Source organism: Dermacentor silvarum, chromosome 1 (genome assembly GCF_013339745.2).
Source record: "Dermacentor silvarum isolate Dsil-2018 chromosome 1, BIME_Dsil_1.4, whole genome shotgun sequence".
In the NCBI taxonomy this organism is placed as follows: Eukaryota; Metazoa; Arthropoda; class Arachnida; order Ixodida; family Ixodidae; genus Dermacentor; species Dermacentor silvarum.
In genome coordinates this window covers 405,439,179-405,456,923 of record NC_051154.1, presented here as the reverse complement: position 1 = coordinate 405,456,923, position 17,745 = coordinate 405,439,179, and the positions used below count along the sequence as shown (strand labels likewise).

Here is a 17,745-nt window from a genome sequence, read left to right as displayed (position 1 = left end):
GTGTTATGCGCGGCGGTAAACGCAAAAATACAGGCTTTAGCACCTGCGCCCATGTTGAGTGCGCGTCAGTTGTGCCTTTCGTGGATCGCGAATAATTATTAATGGCTTCTCTGGGGCAGCATGTCATTCCTGGACGTAATGTGGCACTCACCGACTACTGGGTGAGCAGGCCTGAGTGCAGTTAAAGACACAAATAGGCTCGAACCGTTCCGGTGCTGTCAACCACGTACGATTTCAACTGATGGCTGTGTCAATGCGAACCCGCCGCTTCGTTTGGGTTGGACGCTCTTTTGCGTAGCACATTTGCGGCGCTCCTTACTCACCGAGCTCCGAAAGTAGTCTGAATTAACCGATGTGCGACCAAATAAGTCAGAATTAACGAGAGTTTGATTGCATTGAATAATGCATACGCCGGCCGGGAGCACGCACCTTGTTGAGAAGCGTGCTCGCTGCCGCCCTTGTCGGCGAGATTTTCCCGCGGAAGCCCCATTATAATCGGTATTTCGTCTCGCGCGGCTGCACTGTAAGCGGTATGCGTATACATGGAATTCTATGGACGGGTAAACGGGAGCCGGGAAAGGCCACGTTGTAGCCAGTTCTTCACTATAAACGGTTACGTTATAAGTGGTTTATACTGTACTTGTCAATAAAGAGTTAAGGAATACATACTGTGTCGGGACATTGTTGGTGAGTAAAAATTTTGGTGAGAGCATTGGTTCGAAGCTGCCTGTGACAGTCGTGCCTTTCTGCTCTTGCGGTGTTTCCACTACGCGGTGTCACCCGCCGTGGTTGCTCAGTGGCTATGGTGTTGGGCTGCTGAGCACGAGGTCGCGGGATCGAATCCCGGTCACGGCGGCCGCATTTCGATGGGGGCGAAATGCGAAAACACCCGTGTACTTAGATTTAGGTGCACGTTAAAGAACCCCAGGTGGTCTAAATTTCCGGAGTCCCCCACTACGGCGTGCCTCATAATTAGAACTGGTTTTGGCACGTAAAACCCCATAATTTAATTTAACTACGCGGTGTTGTCTCGAGCAGATAGTTTGACACTGTCTCCACCTTTCTGCTTCACAAAGCTCTCTTCCCTGCCTAAGGGGGGATGTAATTATGGACAATATTTGCATTTCAATCATAAGTCAGCAAACTTGCTCATGAATTCAGACTCGGAACAAACAATGTGTTTGAGCCTGGGTCAGCCCTCCTGAGTAGTATTTTCGTGAGTCTTTAGTCCGAGTGAAGCTGGGTGAGTCAAATTTTGGTGAGCCTGACCCCGAGTGAGCCCTAAGCGAGAAATATATTTTGTGAGTGAGTTGTGTTCATTTTGCCGACCTATTGTAATAGGGAAACAGGATGGTTGTTGATGTAGTCACTTAGAATGCAGTATGCTGGCCTCAACAATTGTTTTTACAGTGCAGTTTATAGGTTTCTGCATTTGAGCAGCACAGTTTCATTTAGCCATCACCAACAGTGCTTGCAATGATAGTCACCTAACAGTCGCTTTGCTTTCTGGGCCCAGGTTCCCCCAGTAAGCAGTTTTTCTCTTTTCAAGGCTGTTGTCTCAACCTTTGCACTGTCACTAAGCTGTAACAATTACCGTGTCATCGTTTTCACACTTATTGATGGGGTTTATGATAGCCCAAGGCCTACTGGCGTAGAAAGGTCAAACTCAGCAGACATGCTCGCCTTGTGCAGGCTACTCCATGTTTGGCGTGCCTTTCCACGGTCAGGGAGCCCATCATTCGACTCCTGGAGAGTCGGGGCATCCGGCGGCTCTACCCGCAGAACTACGAGCACAGGAAGGAGCTGAAGAAGCTCAACCACTCGCTGCTGGTCAACTTCCTGGACATGGTTGACGTTCTGATCCGCTGCCCTGACACCTCTAAGCGGCTCGTGAAAAAGGAAGACATGAGCCTGCTCTTTGTGCGCGTGCACCACCTCATCGAGTTTCGGCCGCACCAGACATTCGGGAGACACTCCCAGGTCATGCTGGACATGCAAAGGTGGCAGCGGCTCGACACAGCGCACCGCTTCCACAAGGAGCTGGACAAGGTGAGTGTCTTCAATGGCGAAACACGAAATCACTTTCGACTGATAAATTACATATTTGCATGTAAATAATGTGACCATGAATTATAACACGAGGGGGGACTTTCGGTCTCCCAGAGAAAGAAAAATATTTATATTGAGAATATAACGCGATTGATATCTCAAAGAAACGGGGAAACAACAAGCGTAAGCTCCCAGAGCGCTTTATTCATTGTTACTGCAAACTGCCGTTGCACAATAAAGTGAAAGGACGAGTGCATGCACAATTTAGTCGTCGCTGCTGGTTTCTTTGTCGCTGTCGGCGAGAAAAGCATTGTCCTTCATGCCACCAAGTTTATTGGACAGGTAGCACTTCCGAAGCACCAGTGGCACAATCAAACATGGTGAAGCCGTTCACGTTGCACAGTAGACTTCAAAGACAGGTTGCTCGGTGCACCTGCACAGCAGCGCTGATTGTCATGCTCAAGGTTGCAAATTGCGCATTGTAACTACACTGATGCAGCACTAACAGCATCCTAAGTCAGGAGAAGAAAGAAGCACAAACTGCACAGTGGCGAAATCCGGAACATCATGCAAGCTTGAGAATGCTTGCATGCATTGCGCATTCAAATGCAGGCAAATGCTTATTCTTTTATTTTCAAGTGAAAGCTCACATTCCCTTGCACAAACAGTTTGCCCTACATATGACTTTTCACAAGTTAGTAGCGGAATCTCGTAGACAATGCCAAGCGTGCACTTCACATACTGACAAACGTGCTTTTTGCCGCAGCCTCCGGATTCTTTCTTCTTTTCAGAAGAGATTCTGGGGCAAAGCCTAGCCAGCTTGCACGGGGCAGAAAAAACAATCGGCACATTTTTAGGGTAATTTTTCAGTTACTTCAATCCTGAATGATGGTACTTTCCAACTCCCATACATTTCTATGTGCCAAAACTTTCTTTACTTTGACCCTGAAATTGACCCTCAACAGACTGGTTGGCATGAACGCGCTTGACCTCAATGGCAACACCAGTGTTGACACCAGTAACTGTAGTGTCTGTCTCAGCGGCATTAGGGGACAGTGATTGCACGAAGCACTTGTCACGTCCCATTGAAAATGCCTAATTTCAGTCCACCTTGGGATGCTTTTCTAGTGAACACGGTAGGCTCACAATCTGTGAATACAGTATTTACCCGATTCTAATTTGCACCTTTTTTTATCAGTAAAATTGGACTGCAAACTGCCTGTGCAGTGCAATCAGATACAAAACCAACACCGCATTCATTTGTAATGGCCTACTGTTAGAGCTAGCCTAGCTAGTGTCATTGCCATTGCCATCACAAAATGGTAACAGAACGCTTTCTTGCATGGAGAAGAAAAGAATTAGGAGAGAGCATCACGTAACACGATTGAAGCCAAATGTATTGGCCCAGCATGTGATCATCACAGTACGGTAGGTTTTAGAGCTCTCACTCTGTAGGCAGAGCTATGGCAGTGCAGTCCAACAAGTGTGCATTGAGTAAAAACTACTGTGAACTCAGCCTGTACGCTGAGTCTCAGAGGTTGGGCCAATACTGTGGTGGAATGGAGAGTTCGCTTGCCAAGGCCTAATGCTTTCTCCTTGTTTATTTCCTCGCATAGCATGAGAATGAAGCACCACTTTCAGTCTTTGCTTACAAATGCTCATTTAAAAGATGGTACGGTGGAACCTCGTTGATACGATTCTGCATAATACGTTTTCGGGATAATACTTTTTTTTTCTTTCCAGATAATACGATTAGGTTGGATAATACGTTGGGTGATACGATTTTCGGATGATACGCTTTATTTTCCGGTTTCCATCAACAATTCACGTCACATTTTTGGCATTTTGCACAACTGCATCTGTTGCAGGACAATCTACCAAAGTCTAGGCGTCGGGCACCATTCCATTTGTGATTTCTCTGGGGTCATTTGATAAATGTGCATCAAACATGCAATGGACGATGCATGTATTGTGGTCCATGGATAGCAAGAAGTGCCGTCTGTGAGTGACGACAATGGACATTGAGTGTAAATTCATATTCTGTGAAAGTTGACAAAGGATGGGCAAGTTGCACTTTGTGAATATAAATGCACTTTGTAACTACAGTGCACACAAAGATAAAGGCGGCTACGGGACAAGCGCTGACTCACATTTATTCAATCACCACCAAGGTATTATATGCACACACAGTTATCGAGGCAAGATCCTCTACACAAGCAATGGTGGCACGTGTAACCACCCTCCCCACAACAAGCTAGTCAGGTTCATTTTGTGAGAGCGATGCTAAAGCCTGGCTAATGTCAGCCCCTTCGCATGCAATGTGAGCTCCTCACTCTTGAGTTCTGATCTGTGTTTGAACAGCATACATGTGTTGATAAATAATGGCGAGCGTTTGCAAACATGGATTTGTGTTAAGTGACAAGGGGTCCTCTCTCAGCCTAACATTAATGCATCCGCCCGTCTGTCCTATATACGCTCGGCCACATGGACAAGGTGAACGGTGGCATTGCGTTTTAGAATGGAGTCGGCCTGTCTGCAGAAAACTTTTTAACCTTGCGAGAGTTTTAGCTCTGTGCAGCTGTTGTCTCTATTGAGAATTGGTTGTTCTTGCAGAAAAAAGGCGTTTGCATTGTATTGTGTGGCACCAGTTTCAAAGAGCCCCTCACCAGACCCCATTGGAAATTTTGGTTATACACTGGAAGTAGTAGGGCATCGTTAAGGGCATGTTCTACCACAAGACTTTTTCAAATTGGTCTACGGTATTTTTCAGCCTATTAACCAGCACCCCCAATTACAACAGCCCAGAAAGAATGAAAAAAATCCACATGTATAACCTTCGAAAATAATTGCAGACAACAATGTTCAAATATATTTGCAAAATAGTGTCATGACTATGCATGACTTGTCCATAACATATGCATGATGAGTGTCGTATGACAAAGCTGGAATGGCGGCGATGCAGGGACCACGATGGTATCACCACCACGAGCCCCTACCTAGTGGGCCACTAGGTAGGGCCACTGGGCCGGTGTAAGAGGCTAGATAGATAGATAGGTAGGCTCAAAATGGCTGAAGTAGGCAGAGAATGCTATCCGCATAAAAAAGAATCTGAAATATACAGAATATGCATTTAGTTCCTAGTTTGCAACTTTCGTAACTCAGATCGCGCAAAAAAATTATCAAGATTTCTTGGTGTCATACTAGCCATAGTAGCACCTATGCTATACGGTAAAACAGTAGCTTCGCAAGTGTGAAAGCAGGTAAGTTCCTATTGTACAGGAACCAGTTGTATTTACTCATTGTAGCAGGGACCTGGTTGGTTTTTTTACTGCATTTTTAGGCGTGAAGCAATTTTTATCAGGTCAGGGAGCATGCAGAAGCTTTCTCATACTGATTTTTGTGTTTTATCAGCATTTCTAAGCAAGCAAGGCGGTCTAGTGTGCGTTCAACTGGCGGTGGAGCCTCTACATGCTTTGTTCAGTTCCTATACAATACAGTACAGTTCCTGTACGTTACAGTATCGAGTGTTGTACAGTAATGAATAAGGGCCCTTGCACAGTTGGTGTTCAAAATGGAGATATTAGACAGCTAGTCAAGCTTTGGTTGAAGGTCAGTCCGAGATCGACTGTGTGCTCTGGTGTGAGTGAAAACCCCATAGGACGAGCAGGATTGCACCTCATAATTTGTGCTACATATGCTGTCTAAGTGCTGACTGATAAAAGCAACCCAGGACGGGGGCAGTAAAGTTGCTCTTGGTATTAGTTCAACACAATTATCAAAATAACAGGCACTCATGAGCATCTACCGTTGTTTGAGAGAACATTATAACCACCTAGATATCAGATTGTAAAATAGACAACCCGGGAGACGCTTCGGTGTCTTCGCTGCTGCTATCATTAAAGAAGTTACATTAACGAAGCAACCAAAGCTGAAATCTTGCGTCTTTTTGTTGAAGAAGTGCTAGGAGCAGGCCCGTAGCTAGGGGAGGCCTAGGGGCCTGGGCCCCCCTCGAAATATTGATGGTGGGGTGGGGGGGGGATTGTTCTCCGACAGGGCTGCTGCCATCCCGCTGCACAAAGAAACTTGTCAACAGCTGCTCACCATGTGCAAGACTGAGCAGATCTTTCCGTGCCCATGTCCTACGGCACTGAGTACTTCGGCCGAACGAGCCGCCGCGTAAGCGACCCGGAGCATCACAATAGAGCAGAGGACACCGCACCCAACAGTCGGCACCGGATAAACACAGAGAGGTGGCCGCGCTCCCGACTTTGCCACCACTGCAACCTTTCCTCCTCCCCCCCCCCCTTTTTTCTAGTATTTAAAAAGTCACATAATTTACATACTACGATTTTTACTGGAAGTAATTACTGAGAAATAGGTGGTTTCCTCAAATAGTCAAGGCCTTCAGCAAATGCCCCCCCCCCCCCCCCTCCCCCGAAAAAAATTCCTGGCTACGGGCCTGGCTAGGCGCATTGGAGGCTAGTTTCAATGATACCTTCGGTCGAAGCTTTATTTTTTCCGACTCCCCGATGAGCCAAAAATGTTAAAATCTGACAAACAGTTCAAACAGTTCAAAGTTCAGTCGTCATTCCCGACAGTGGATGATCTTGCTAGTAGTGGAATTTGAACAGAAAGATTTAACAACGCATAGAAAAACTGCCGATCAAATTGATAGATTTCAACAGGTGCGGTAACGAAAAAGTTCAGGGGACACTGAAACACTTTTGTAACTAATCATAGAATGGCCTCACTATTAAAGGACGTCATCTTGCGAATCTCGTGCTGGAAAAGTGTTTTGCATCCTTCAAGTATTAGTGGAGTTATCACACCAATATGTGGCTTTCTCACTCTTTTCGTCTCCGCTTGCGCACTGGAAGAAGGAACCTGGGAGAAGGGTTCTCCCTTTCCCCCGCTCCACGCACAGAGCGAGACGGAGAGCATTCAGGCACCGAAATGTGGCGAAAGGGCCCATGGCAGCCGCGGCAGACGACACTACACACCACGCCGCTGACATCTCGGAGGTCACACCCAATTGTCATGTGTAGACCAGCAGTGCAAAGATGAAATGTTTCTGCCTTTTTCAGATTGCAGGTATGTTTCATTTATTTATTTAAAAATTTGCAATTATGTATTACACTGAAAATGTTGGACAATAGCAGTGGTGGGTCCAGCTGCTTTTGATGCTGCTGCATGGCATTGTGGAAGTGAGAGCAAGCAATCTTTCGCTGTTTTTGACATGTGATTGTAAATTCCCTGCTGCATGCAGTGCAGTAATATTTGGCTCACGCGTTCACAGCAGCCTCTATGACAGATTGGCAACGTTTTCTTACTATGTATGTTCAAAAAGTATTATCAGGGCCCCTCTATGACAGATTGGCAACGTTTTCTTACTATGTATGTTCGAAAAGTATTATCAGGGCCCCTTTAATTGGTTTGCAGAAAATGTAGTCATCTGCAAAAAGTTTATGTCCGAGGTGTCTACTGATGAAACAATGTCATTGAGGACGACATCAGAAACAAGACACTACCCAGGGGAACTCCCCGAGGTTACAGGCAGAACTTGAGAGCCTTTGACCTGGACAAAGTTTCCGGTTGGCGAGGTAGGAGCAAATCAAGGTAATGAGATTACTGGGCAGACCAATGCTAGATAGTTCATGAGGAGTTTACTAGGGGGGTGCAAGTACGACATAATAGATTTCGAATCAAATATCAAATTGAATCGAGAAAAAGAAATGGAATATTCAATATTGAATACCAGAAAATTTAACACAAACTTTCATGCTTCTAAATTTTGTGCAAAAAACAGTGTTGAACATGCTCAGGAGGCTAATCACATTAAGAATCTTGATAGCTATCAATAACTTACGCACCTATGAATCATATAGTATGCTTTACTCTTATCAAAGGGAACATCAAATTAGTATGCCAGCACTGATAACTCGGTTCACCTATGAAGGTCTAGAAAATTTTTTTTATCAATGGAATGTCTATCAAATGGAATCAAGTGATTTTCTCCATCTGAGGCTGAAGATATAGCGAAGTTGTCTTAAATACCAATGGGATTATCAAATTAATAGTGGGCCATACTGTGCTTAATGGCAATTTTCTATTGCTTTCCAGTTTTGTTCCAGAAAACAGGAGGGTTTTCCCATCTTTATGGCCGTTAGTTTCTGTGGGTTATCGTCTACTCATTAAGACAATCTACACATCGTACAAAAGCGGGTTATGCGCATCACATCACTCGGCACTGCTCTGCACGGTCACCGGCGCCGCACGCATTGACCGTGGTTGGCACAGACGGTAAGGAGTTCTCAAATTGAGAGGCCCATGACAAGTTCATGCAATGAGCCCCCCCCCCCTTTTTTTTTCGTCGATGTCCATCTGCCGTCTGTAGATCAGTGCACTGTGCATGATATTTTTGAGCCCTCAATGTAAATCCAAAGGTAGCCTTGTGACGGCTCGCTCGAAGATATGAAAAGAGACCGTTGTGCGCCTACAAATGGCGTTCGAAACAAGGGGCCACCGTGCAGTATTTTGCAAAAATGGTGGCCATGAACATGTAACGATCATCCCGTGCACTCGCTTTCGTTTGCGAGGCGGTTTGTCGGCTCTCTGAGGGTCTTGCAACAGCTGTGAATTGATCTACATTGATTCGGTAATCGTTACTTTAGCCGCCAACACCCGACAATGCAGCTCCTATTCGGCCTAATGGGCTGGACAGTGTAGATTGAGGCCATGATAAAATTTCGCGGCCGGGCGGTGTTATAAGAGGCCACAAACAGTCACGGAAAGCTTGCCACTCATCATGTTCGTACGGGTGGCTTGTCAGAGATAGAGTGCGAGATCACGCATACGAGTTAGATTGATGGCCGTTAAAGCAGTGTTCGGGTTCGCGGTTGAACAGCTGGCAACTACCACGAGCACACGTATGTGCCAAGCTTGTCGGTGTGCTCCCACATGGGTGGAAAGCCCCAACGCCTCCAGACTGTGTGAATCTGCATGCGTGAACACTGAACTCACGTGCTCAATACAATCAGCGTGCCTTCTGGTGGCCAATTGGCCCGATCTTTGCACATGCTTCCATGCTTTCCCCATCCGCTGCTTTTGTTGGTCTCTCCGTTCACGTAGCGTTACACATTTCGATCGGTCCGGTCGACCTGGTCAATACTTGCACCGATAAAGATTGCACGCCATGGGAATGCTGTGTGCATCATGGCACCGACCACAACTGGGTCATGCACTAACAATACCGATATTCGATAATCGAATTATTTGGACGTTCACTATTCGATTCAGAGTAGAAAGGGGCCCTGAACCACGTTTTATCGAAGTGGAGGAAGGCATTTTAAGTGAAAATAGGCTATTTCAGAAATGTGTTGCCGCAAAAAGTACTTCAATGCGTTCAGCAGAAGCGCGGAGTTATGGCAATCAAACACGGCCTCCCGTGTGCTCCCCTTCCTTCCTCACTGTGAAGGCTACGGCGGAGTGGGGCGGGGCCACAATGCTCCGCCTTCTAAATGTCACTGCAGCGCACAGTTCAAATTTCATTTTGGATGTTAACATAGACACCACGACTTCCAATTTTGGTGCCTACGACGCGCTAAACATAAGCCAAACGCGGTTGTCCTCAGCAAGCCACAGTGCGCTTAGCCAGTGGACTTGTGGCGGCACCCCGCGGCGGCCGGCTACGTAGCTGACCGCAGCGACCAATAGCAGCCGCGTATTGGAATGTGCTTTATTACGAAATAAAGCACACAGAAAAGAGTGAGGATCATGGCTTCTGTTGAAAGGAGAGTGTTTGAGAGAAAGGTGACTTCGCGCTCTGCTTGCGAGCTCCACGCACCACATACGACAGCAAAACTTGACTGAGATGGGCACGGCAGCTTATGCTACCCGCAGACTATGTTATTTCACCAAGCAAGGGAGAAGGTTTAGGGCCCCTTTCAATATTCAAGTATTCGTACTCCCCTAGAGTTCACCATGACACAGCGTAGTGGAAGGCTTTTTTAAAATTCAAGGAAGTGGCATCTATTTGGGCGTCCTTATCAAGTGCTATTGTGAAAACATGAATAGGGGTGAAAAGTTGGGTGGTAGTTGACAGGCTTTTTCTAAAACTATGGTGGAAGGGAGCCAAAATTCTTTTCTACCATATAAAGGACATTATGTAATGCACAACGATATCCTGTAAAAGCTTACATGGTCCAGAAGTTATCGAGATCTTGGAACAAAGGTGCGAATGTGAAGGCTAGGATGGACAGTGCTTCAGGAAACTCAATTATATATCATGGCCACTGGTTTTGTACAGGCATTTACACCTGTGCACACACAACACCAAGGTTGAGCGTTAGGCTGGTTGGTGCTTCATTGTTGATGTTTCCCTGTGCATTAGGTGCAAACAACAGAATGGAAACACACAGCGCTGAAACATTATTTTCCTGAAAGGATTTATAAATGTGTTTTGCACCAGAAAAAGAGAAGACAACAGAAGCAATGCAACAAAAAATTAAATCTGCAGAAGGCATCCCACTCAAAGTGTTGTTCTGCCATAGGAAATCACACTCCTTGTTTGACAAGGAGAGCGAAGCCACACTGACACGCTTGTCGCCCCATTTTAGAACTTCTTGCGCTTGGATGATCTTTCCTTTTGCAATTACTCACTCTTGATCAAAAAGAGGCTGGCATCTGCAATTGCGACAGCGTATCCCCAAGGTGCCCACTAACAACCCTATCTACATTATGTTCTCGAAGACATTTGTTAGGTATCGCCCAGTTTGACCTAGATACTTACTCTTGCACGACAACAGAATACACTAAACTATGCTTTCACCACATGGCACGCACTTGTCTCTATACTTTAGTCTAGAGCCTGATCTACCATTTACTTGACAGCACATTCTTGAGAATCTTTCAGGGGCTGAAAACACAACTTTCATGCCAACTCCTTTGTCTGTGCACTTTACGCGGTGGCTATAATCTGATGCAGGTGCGGGATAACTGCGGCTCTTGCATCTTGCTTTTATGCTGTACCACTGGAATCTGTGCCACTGCTACCAGCTTTATTATTTGACTTGAGCATCTTTTCAGCAACTGGTCTTGGGAATATATGTGGGTGCCCAGCAAATGCCAAATTCTCAGTCTAGCTCGTGAAACTGGGCTGAACACACGACTCCATTCTTGAAGCACAAACCAGCAATGGTTCGTTTCACTTAGAAGGAGCTGATTTGAACAGCAAAAGCACCTTGCTACCTTGCGTAGCATAAGACCAACATACCATAAAACCATAAAATGGTCATCAATGGTCAAACTGGCAAGTTTGTCTTGAAAGAACTGAGCAGCTACTTTATGCCAGCTGCCATTTTCAGAGGCTGTTACTCAGAGCGGGCGGTCAACCTTGTGCATTTAAATGCTAAAAACATCTCCAAGGACTGCACAATCTAACTGAAGATCCAAAAAATCTAAAGTGGTCATCCTGTGGTGTTTCAATGGTTACAACAAGAGGGCACAAGCCTTCAATGCAATAGTATTGTCAAGGTTAGATTTGCCACAGTCTAGAAGCACCAAATAATCATCCACATACCGACACGTTTCTAACTTTTGAGCTTTCACTTGGGGCTTGAAGCAATCTCTCACATCGCACCAACAGCAGGTCACTTAATAATGGACCCCATGCACACCGTTTTCTTTAACAGTAGGTGACGGCGTTTAGTTCTAGGAAGCCGTTGGCAGTCATCCCGGAGGCATATTGAAATACAATGATCCCATGTTGGTCAATATACAATTCTCAATGCAGGTAAGGAAATGATCTGGGGGCAGTGAATAATATAAATCTTCGACGTCAATCGAGCAGGTGAGCAACTTTTAGCAGCAATCGAGCAGCTTTTGAGAAGGCAGTGACCTCTATCGAGTTTCTTAGCATAAAAGGGTCATCAATGGTCAAACTGGCAAGTTTTTCTTGAAAGAACTGAGCAGCTACTTTATGCCAGCTGCCATTTTCAGAGGCTGTTACTCACAGCGGGCGGTCAACCTTATGCATTTAAATGCTAAAAACATCTCCAAGTATAGCTGCTTGGCATTGTGAATAGCCTGAGACAATTTGTCCCGCATAAGTTGTTTGCACAACTTGGGTGCTTCACTTTTTCACCTTTGCTAGTGAAGTGTCATCTTTCCTTAGAAAAACTGAGCTCATGGCCTCGGACGTTTTTGATATAAACACTTCCTACTGTATCACAACTAAACTGCCCTCTTTGTCGGCTAAAAGTAAAGATGGGAAGTTCTTTTTTTGATGGGCAACGTTACTTTTAACACCGAACTTAGTAGTTGTAGGTTTGTGGCGTATAAGAATGTCGACTTCCTCAGTCACACACTTGTCTTTCCCCAAGTCGGGATTTGAAGCCTATGTCAAGAGTGAGAGAAGACCAGTTTGCCATTCGGGGCTCGTCGACTAACTTGCGTCCCAGGTTCAGGATGCAGGTGACCCTTTCCGGGAGTTGTACATTGCCGATAACTTGCACGAATGTCTATCACTTTCTTGGATTAAGGCCCTCAGGTGGGGCAGTGTGCATTGCCTCAAGTTTGTTGTGCGGTTCACTACACTGATATACTGTGTCCACTGATTGATGGCCTCCAATGCATCGGAGTTTGAGCTAAGCTGAAGGAAAAGGCACCCTCTGAAGTGACGTCCTTGTCGCTCCAGTTTCAAAGGAAAACGCTCCAAAGGAAAAAATAGAATCGCAAGAGAAATCATCGAAGCACAAGAAATTTGGAAATGGGATGATAAGTGTGTGAGTGTGGCTTCACTGTCCTTATCAATACTAAGCAGTGCAATTTCCTATTGCGGAAGAAGTCACACGTGCAACATCCAATTTCTGCAGATTGCATTTTTTTGTACCATTGCTACTGCTCGGTTTTCCTGTTCTTATGATGCAAAATGCATTTATACATCCTGAAAATAAAGTTTCAGCGGTTAGTTTAGCACTGTGTTTCCATTCTGTTGTCCAGTTCTAATGTGCTGGGAAATATTGACAACACAAAAACAGTTTGAGTGTTCACCTTATGCTATGCAGATTCAAATACACTGAACATGAATTGAGTACTGGGTGAGTTAGAACAGATTTGTGATTTACAGCGCAAAAAAGATGCATACAATTAGGAAAGTAGGGATGACATGAATGCATCTCTCATCCCAGTGTTGTTTTCTTGCTGTTTTATTGTCTCTTTCTTGCACTTTAAATCATGAAAGCAGATTGAAATGCAGCACCAACTTGCCAGAACTATTTCCTTTCATCTCCAAATGCAACACAGAGATTATGAGCTATGTAGTCCATAGCTCCAAATCAATTTCAACCGCCTGGGATTTCTTAATGTGCACCCATACACAAGTGTCTTTGCATTCCACCCCTGTCGGAACTATCTATCCTCCACCTCACTCTCTCTCTCTCTCTCTCTATACATATATATATATATATATATATATATATATATATACCGGGTGTTCAAAATTAAGCCTTACAGAATTTTTTTTTAAAAATCGCCTGTGGCAGGTATCGTAATTCTTATCGTCGAGCTGGGTTATTCGAAGAGGTGGACATTAGTAGCACGAGAAATTGAAACACATTCAACTAATTAACAAAAATTGACTCGTGAACTTCTTAGTTAATTACTTTACGACACATATTGCAATTTATGAATTGTAGCCGGTGAGTTAGCAAGATGCATCCACTTGAAATGAATTTCCAGGATGGCACCAGTTTCGAGATATTATTTCCCGAAGTGTGGGACGAAATACATGGGCGTTCCAGTTAATTTCGTGCTTCAATGTATAAAACGAGCATTTTGGTAAAAAAGTAACTGGAACAACGGCGCATTTTTATAGCGAGTTTGATGGCACAAATCTCCAAAATGGTGTCATCCTGCAAATTCATTCCAAGTGGGTATCGCCTGACAAGCTCACTGGCTAGAATTTGTAAATTGCAATATATGCCGTAAAGTAATTAACTAAGAAGTTAATTAGTGCATTTCTGTTAATTGGTTGAATATGTGTTTCTATTTCTCGAGTTACTAATGTCCGCCTCTTCAAATAACCCAGCTCAATGATGAGAATGATGCTACCTGCCACAAGTAGTTTCTAAAAGTTCCGTAAAGCTTAATTTGGAACACTCAGTATGTGTGTGTGTGTGGAGGTTGTGCACCATGCAAAGACAAACTCCTAGCACTCCCCGGACGAGAATGCTGTAACGAGGTTTTTCCTTGCTAAGGCGTGCAGCCACTCCGCATCAAATTATGCTATCATCGTTTACGTTGATATTTCGTTTACGAATTGATGCATTTATTTAATGTATGTTGATGAGCTAGCTGGTATATGACGTGGAAAAACGAACAGTACTAAAAACGGGGCCAAACAAAAACAAGACAGCGCACTATTGTGTGTCTTCTTGTTTGCAGGCCAGACTTGTTGCACCCCAGATTTGTTGCACCCCAGATCTTCTAATTAGTGGTACGTACGGAAGAGGGCGGGTATTTTGCAAGTCACCTAGCACTCAGTCGCGCTTTCGGCGTTGTGGGGATGCTATATTATTCTAGTATTAAAAATAGTGCAACGAAGCTTTGCGCTAGAACTTCGTAGTATCATATGATTTAAGTTTCTCTCACTTTCAGTGACCTATTGTCCGACTTGTTTGAAGAGATGTTTGGAAGCAACTTGCAATCATGGTATTGTCATCACGGGATGCATATTCTTATTTAATCACACTCGGGAATTGATGAGGCAGACAGTTCGAGGAAGGGTTGCTTTCTTGTTTAGAAGCGTTTGTGAAAATTACGGCATCCGTAGTTCGCAGTAAAATAAGGGCTAGTAGCTCCGAAAGATTTGAAAGTGTTGTGTCACCTGAAACCCGTCTATTCTGAAAATTGCCGAGATGCTTAGTTAGGATGGACTCTCCGCAGCAAGCAGCACGTGTTACGAGGGGCTATGGGACTGCCCATGGCCGCCGTCTGGTGTTGAGCAATCGGGCAGTGATGAGACGCTCTCGATAGTTATCTGCCAACTTCGTTCTTGATGCCTTTTATGCGCATCCTCCCCCCATTCCTCGAGTGCATCACCCCATCTGTCACCCCACTCCCCTTTTTAAAATTCTTTTCTGCTAGTCACTGTCGCACTCTTCAACATTCCCCGGATTGCTGAACGGCACGGCGGCCCCTAGCATTCCTATAATTCTGTTTCTGCATGAACTTTGAGGCCATTTACCTACCTGCCCTCCCACCTGCTTGTTGTGGCGGTTTCTTAGCTTCTCTGGCCCAGCACCCCCATCCTTGATATATTTTGCCATGTGCAAATCGGCGTTCTGTAGGTCTTACTTGTCCGGTTTCTTGCCCTGTTTTCATTCTTAACAGCATGTATAAACTATAGCATAAGAGCAAACTGTTCTCAAGGTCATGAACATAATGAAAGTCAGAGACAAGGGAAAGGAAAAGTGTGGGGAGGGGGGTGCATATTCTGCGCTTTCTAGTCAAGCTTGTCGCATTGTTTTCGGAATGCTTTTCTTCCGCACAGCGTGCTCGACGATTTGGTCAAGTACCAGAAATGAGAAGCTCTCCGACGACACAAAGGCCTGGTGGGGAGCAGCAATGCCCCCAACTTTCATGCATGCGCCCATCCCGTCTTTATCTGTGTGTGGAATTCTTAGCGTAGGTCCCCCCTCAACAGTTATGGTTAACACGATCCGTGTAATGAGGTAGAGGCACGCCATGAGTGGGGCCGCAATGTTCTGTGCTGGGAGAAGGTGTTGCCCCCATCACAACCCCCTCGTTTGGACTGCCACTAGCTCTTGCCTTGTAACATTCTTCTTGTAACTTCTTGTAACTTTGTTCCGTCGGACTGTGAGGAAGGAGGTTTCGTCAGCAAATTTCGGGGGACGGGGGATTCGACCCCCCCCCCCCCCCCCGACCTTGCTATGCCAATGCCACAGGTTTACTGCAGTGGGTGGAGATGGGATAGCAAGTGACATATTATTGCATGACAAGCAGTTGAAAAGCATGAAACAACTGCACTTTTTGTTCAGGAAAGGTCGTATAATTTTTGTGAAGCAGTATGTAGTGGTGCAGCACAAGAAACTTGGAGTGCAGAAACAAAACACTTGACTATCTACACAGTAATGCCAGCTACAAAAATGAGGTCAGAATTTTAAAAAAATACATGGAGGACATCTGTGCAATTGTTCAAGTTTCAGAACAAAAGGTTCAGTCCCTGTAGCTGCAAGCATAAAGCTTCAACTGATTAATACCCGTGTCACACGGGAATTTGGAAGGCCTTCCAACCGATATTCGTTGACTCATAGGCCAAGTTTGAGCTGCTACACGGGCGGTTTCGAAGGCCGCCGAGTCGCCGAGTCAATAGACTATCAAGTCAACGGAGCACTCTACAACTCTATCGAAACCCTAATGGCCTTTGAGCAACGGAAGTGGAAACAGCGCCAATGGGCCCTCTCGTTCAGTGTGCTTGTACTCACAAATAGAAAGAAAAAAATCAAACCAAATGCTCTCAAAAATAGTACTATATACAAGTATTGTTAATTATTGAATTGCCACTTGAAATGTGCGAACTGCACATACTCTCGACAACAGCTATGTGCTTGTGTTCGTCATGCCACAGTTTCCCTACTCAATAACTTAAAAACTAAAAATATATTTATAACAATGTATACACAATTTATTAAAATAGATTTCCGTGCTTTTTGGTGGATTTAATATTATTTACGTGTTGGTGACATGAAAACGACACTAAAGATTCGCAGTGCCACACAATTTTTGTGAGAAATGCCTGAACCACTCAACGGCCTTTCAAGAGTGCCGTGTAGCACCACCACAACTTCTTTGAGTCGATACAGTTGTGGCGTTTCGAAGGCCGTCCACTGGACGGCTTTCCAAGCATGCCCGTGTCACACGGGTATAAGCAAGTGAGCTTGCTACATGGTTGTGCTTACTAAACCGTGTAGTTTCCTTTCGGTGTAATCGAATGACCAACACAGTAAAGTGAGACCTACTTGACACGACTCTATTCGCGACTCCAACTAAATGCTTGCTCCCTAACGGCCATGCCAAGAACCAGCCAATCTAAGTTCAGCCTCAGATTCTCACATTACATTGTGCGCTGCAACATTCCCTCGTAGTACTGAAATCGTTGTGATGCCGCCGTGCGCAAGCCCGAAAAAGAAAAAAAAAAATGGATGTCGAAATAATTTTGCTGTGTACCATTATGGCCATGTCATCACAGTGGAAAGGCGGTAATATATGATTTCATTGTTTCCCTAAAGAAGCACACAACGCGCATCAGAGACAGACATGGATAAGAATCTTATGCATTGAGAAAAGGTGACTGATACTATGCTGGTTTGTTCGAAACACTTCACTTGGAACAACTTCTTTGTTCCTGGCAAAAAAGAAACCAATTAAAAGGGAAGCAATGGAGCAGACCACTGCTTTCTTTTTATATATTTCAGATATGTTGCCGGCGTTTAAAATCGAGGAGTGTACATTGTTTAGGTAGTGCTTTAATAAATTAGTGATGCATGCTTAAGCTTTGTTTGGTTTTTTTAGTATAATTTTCTGTCCCTGGCATTAGTTAAACTAATGCCTTGAGCAGCAGGAATATTCTCACTAATGTACTTTTTTTCACAGGCACCGGTAGCAGGAAGGAACAAT

The 17,745-nt window shown here is 44.8% G+C and overlaps 1 protein-coding gene across 3 annotated transcripts in view; it reads left to right on the top strand.

Annotated features, from left to right (window-relative positions):
- LOC119437566 (mediator of RNA polymerase II transcription subunit 7) overlaps positions 1 to 17,745 on the top strand; it is a 92,089-nt gene that overhangs the window by 68,035 nt on the left and 6,309 nt on the right. For 2 of the 3 annotated variants that reach the window (XM_037704573.2, XM_037704572.2), the window contains 2 exons: positions 1,693 to 2,049; positions 6,103 to 6,462. In XM_037704573.2, the coding sequence (XP_037560501.1) occupies positions 1,693 to 2,049; positions 6,103 to 6,165 (420 nt within the window). In that variant the 3' untranslated portion in view covers positions 6,166 to 6,462. Of the gene's footprint in view, positions 1 to 1,692; positions 2,050 to 6,102; positions 6,463 to 17,745 lie in introns of those variants that run through there. The other variant, XM_049660713.1, reaches the window with a different exon arrangement.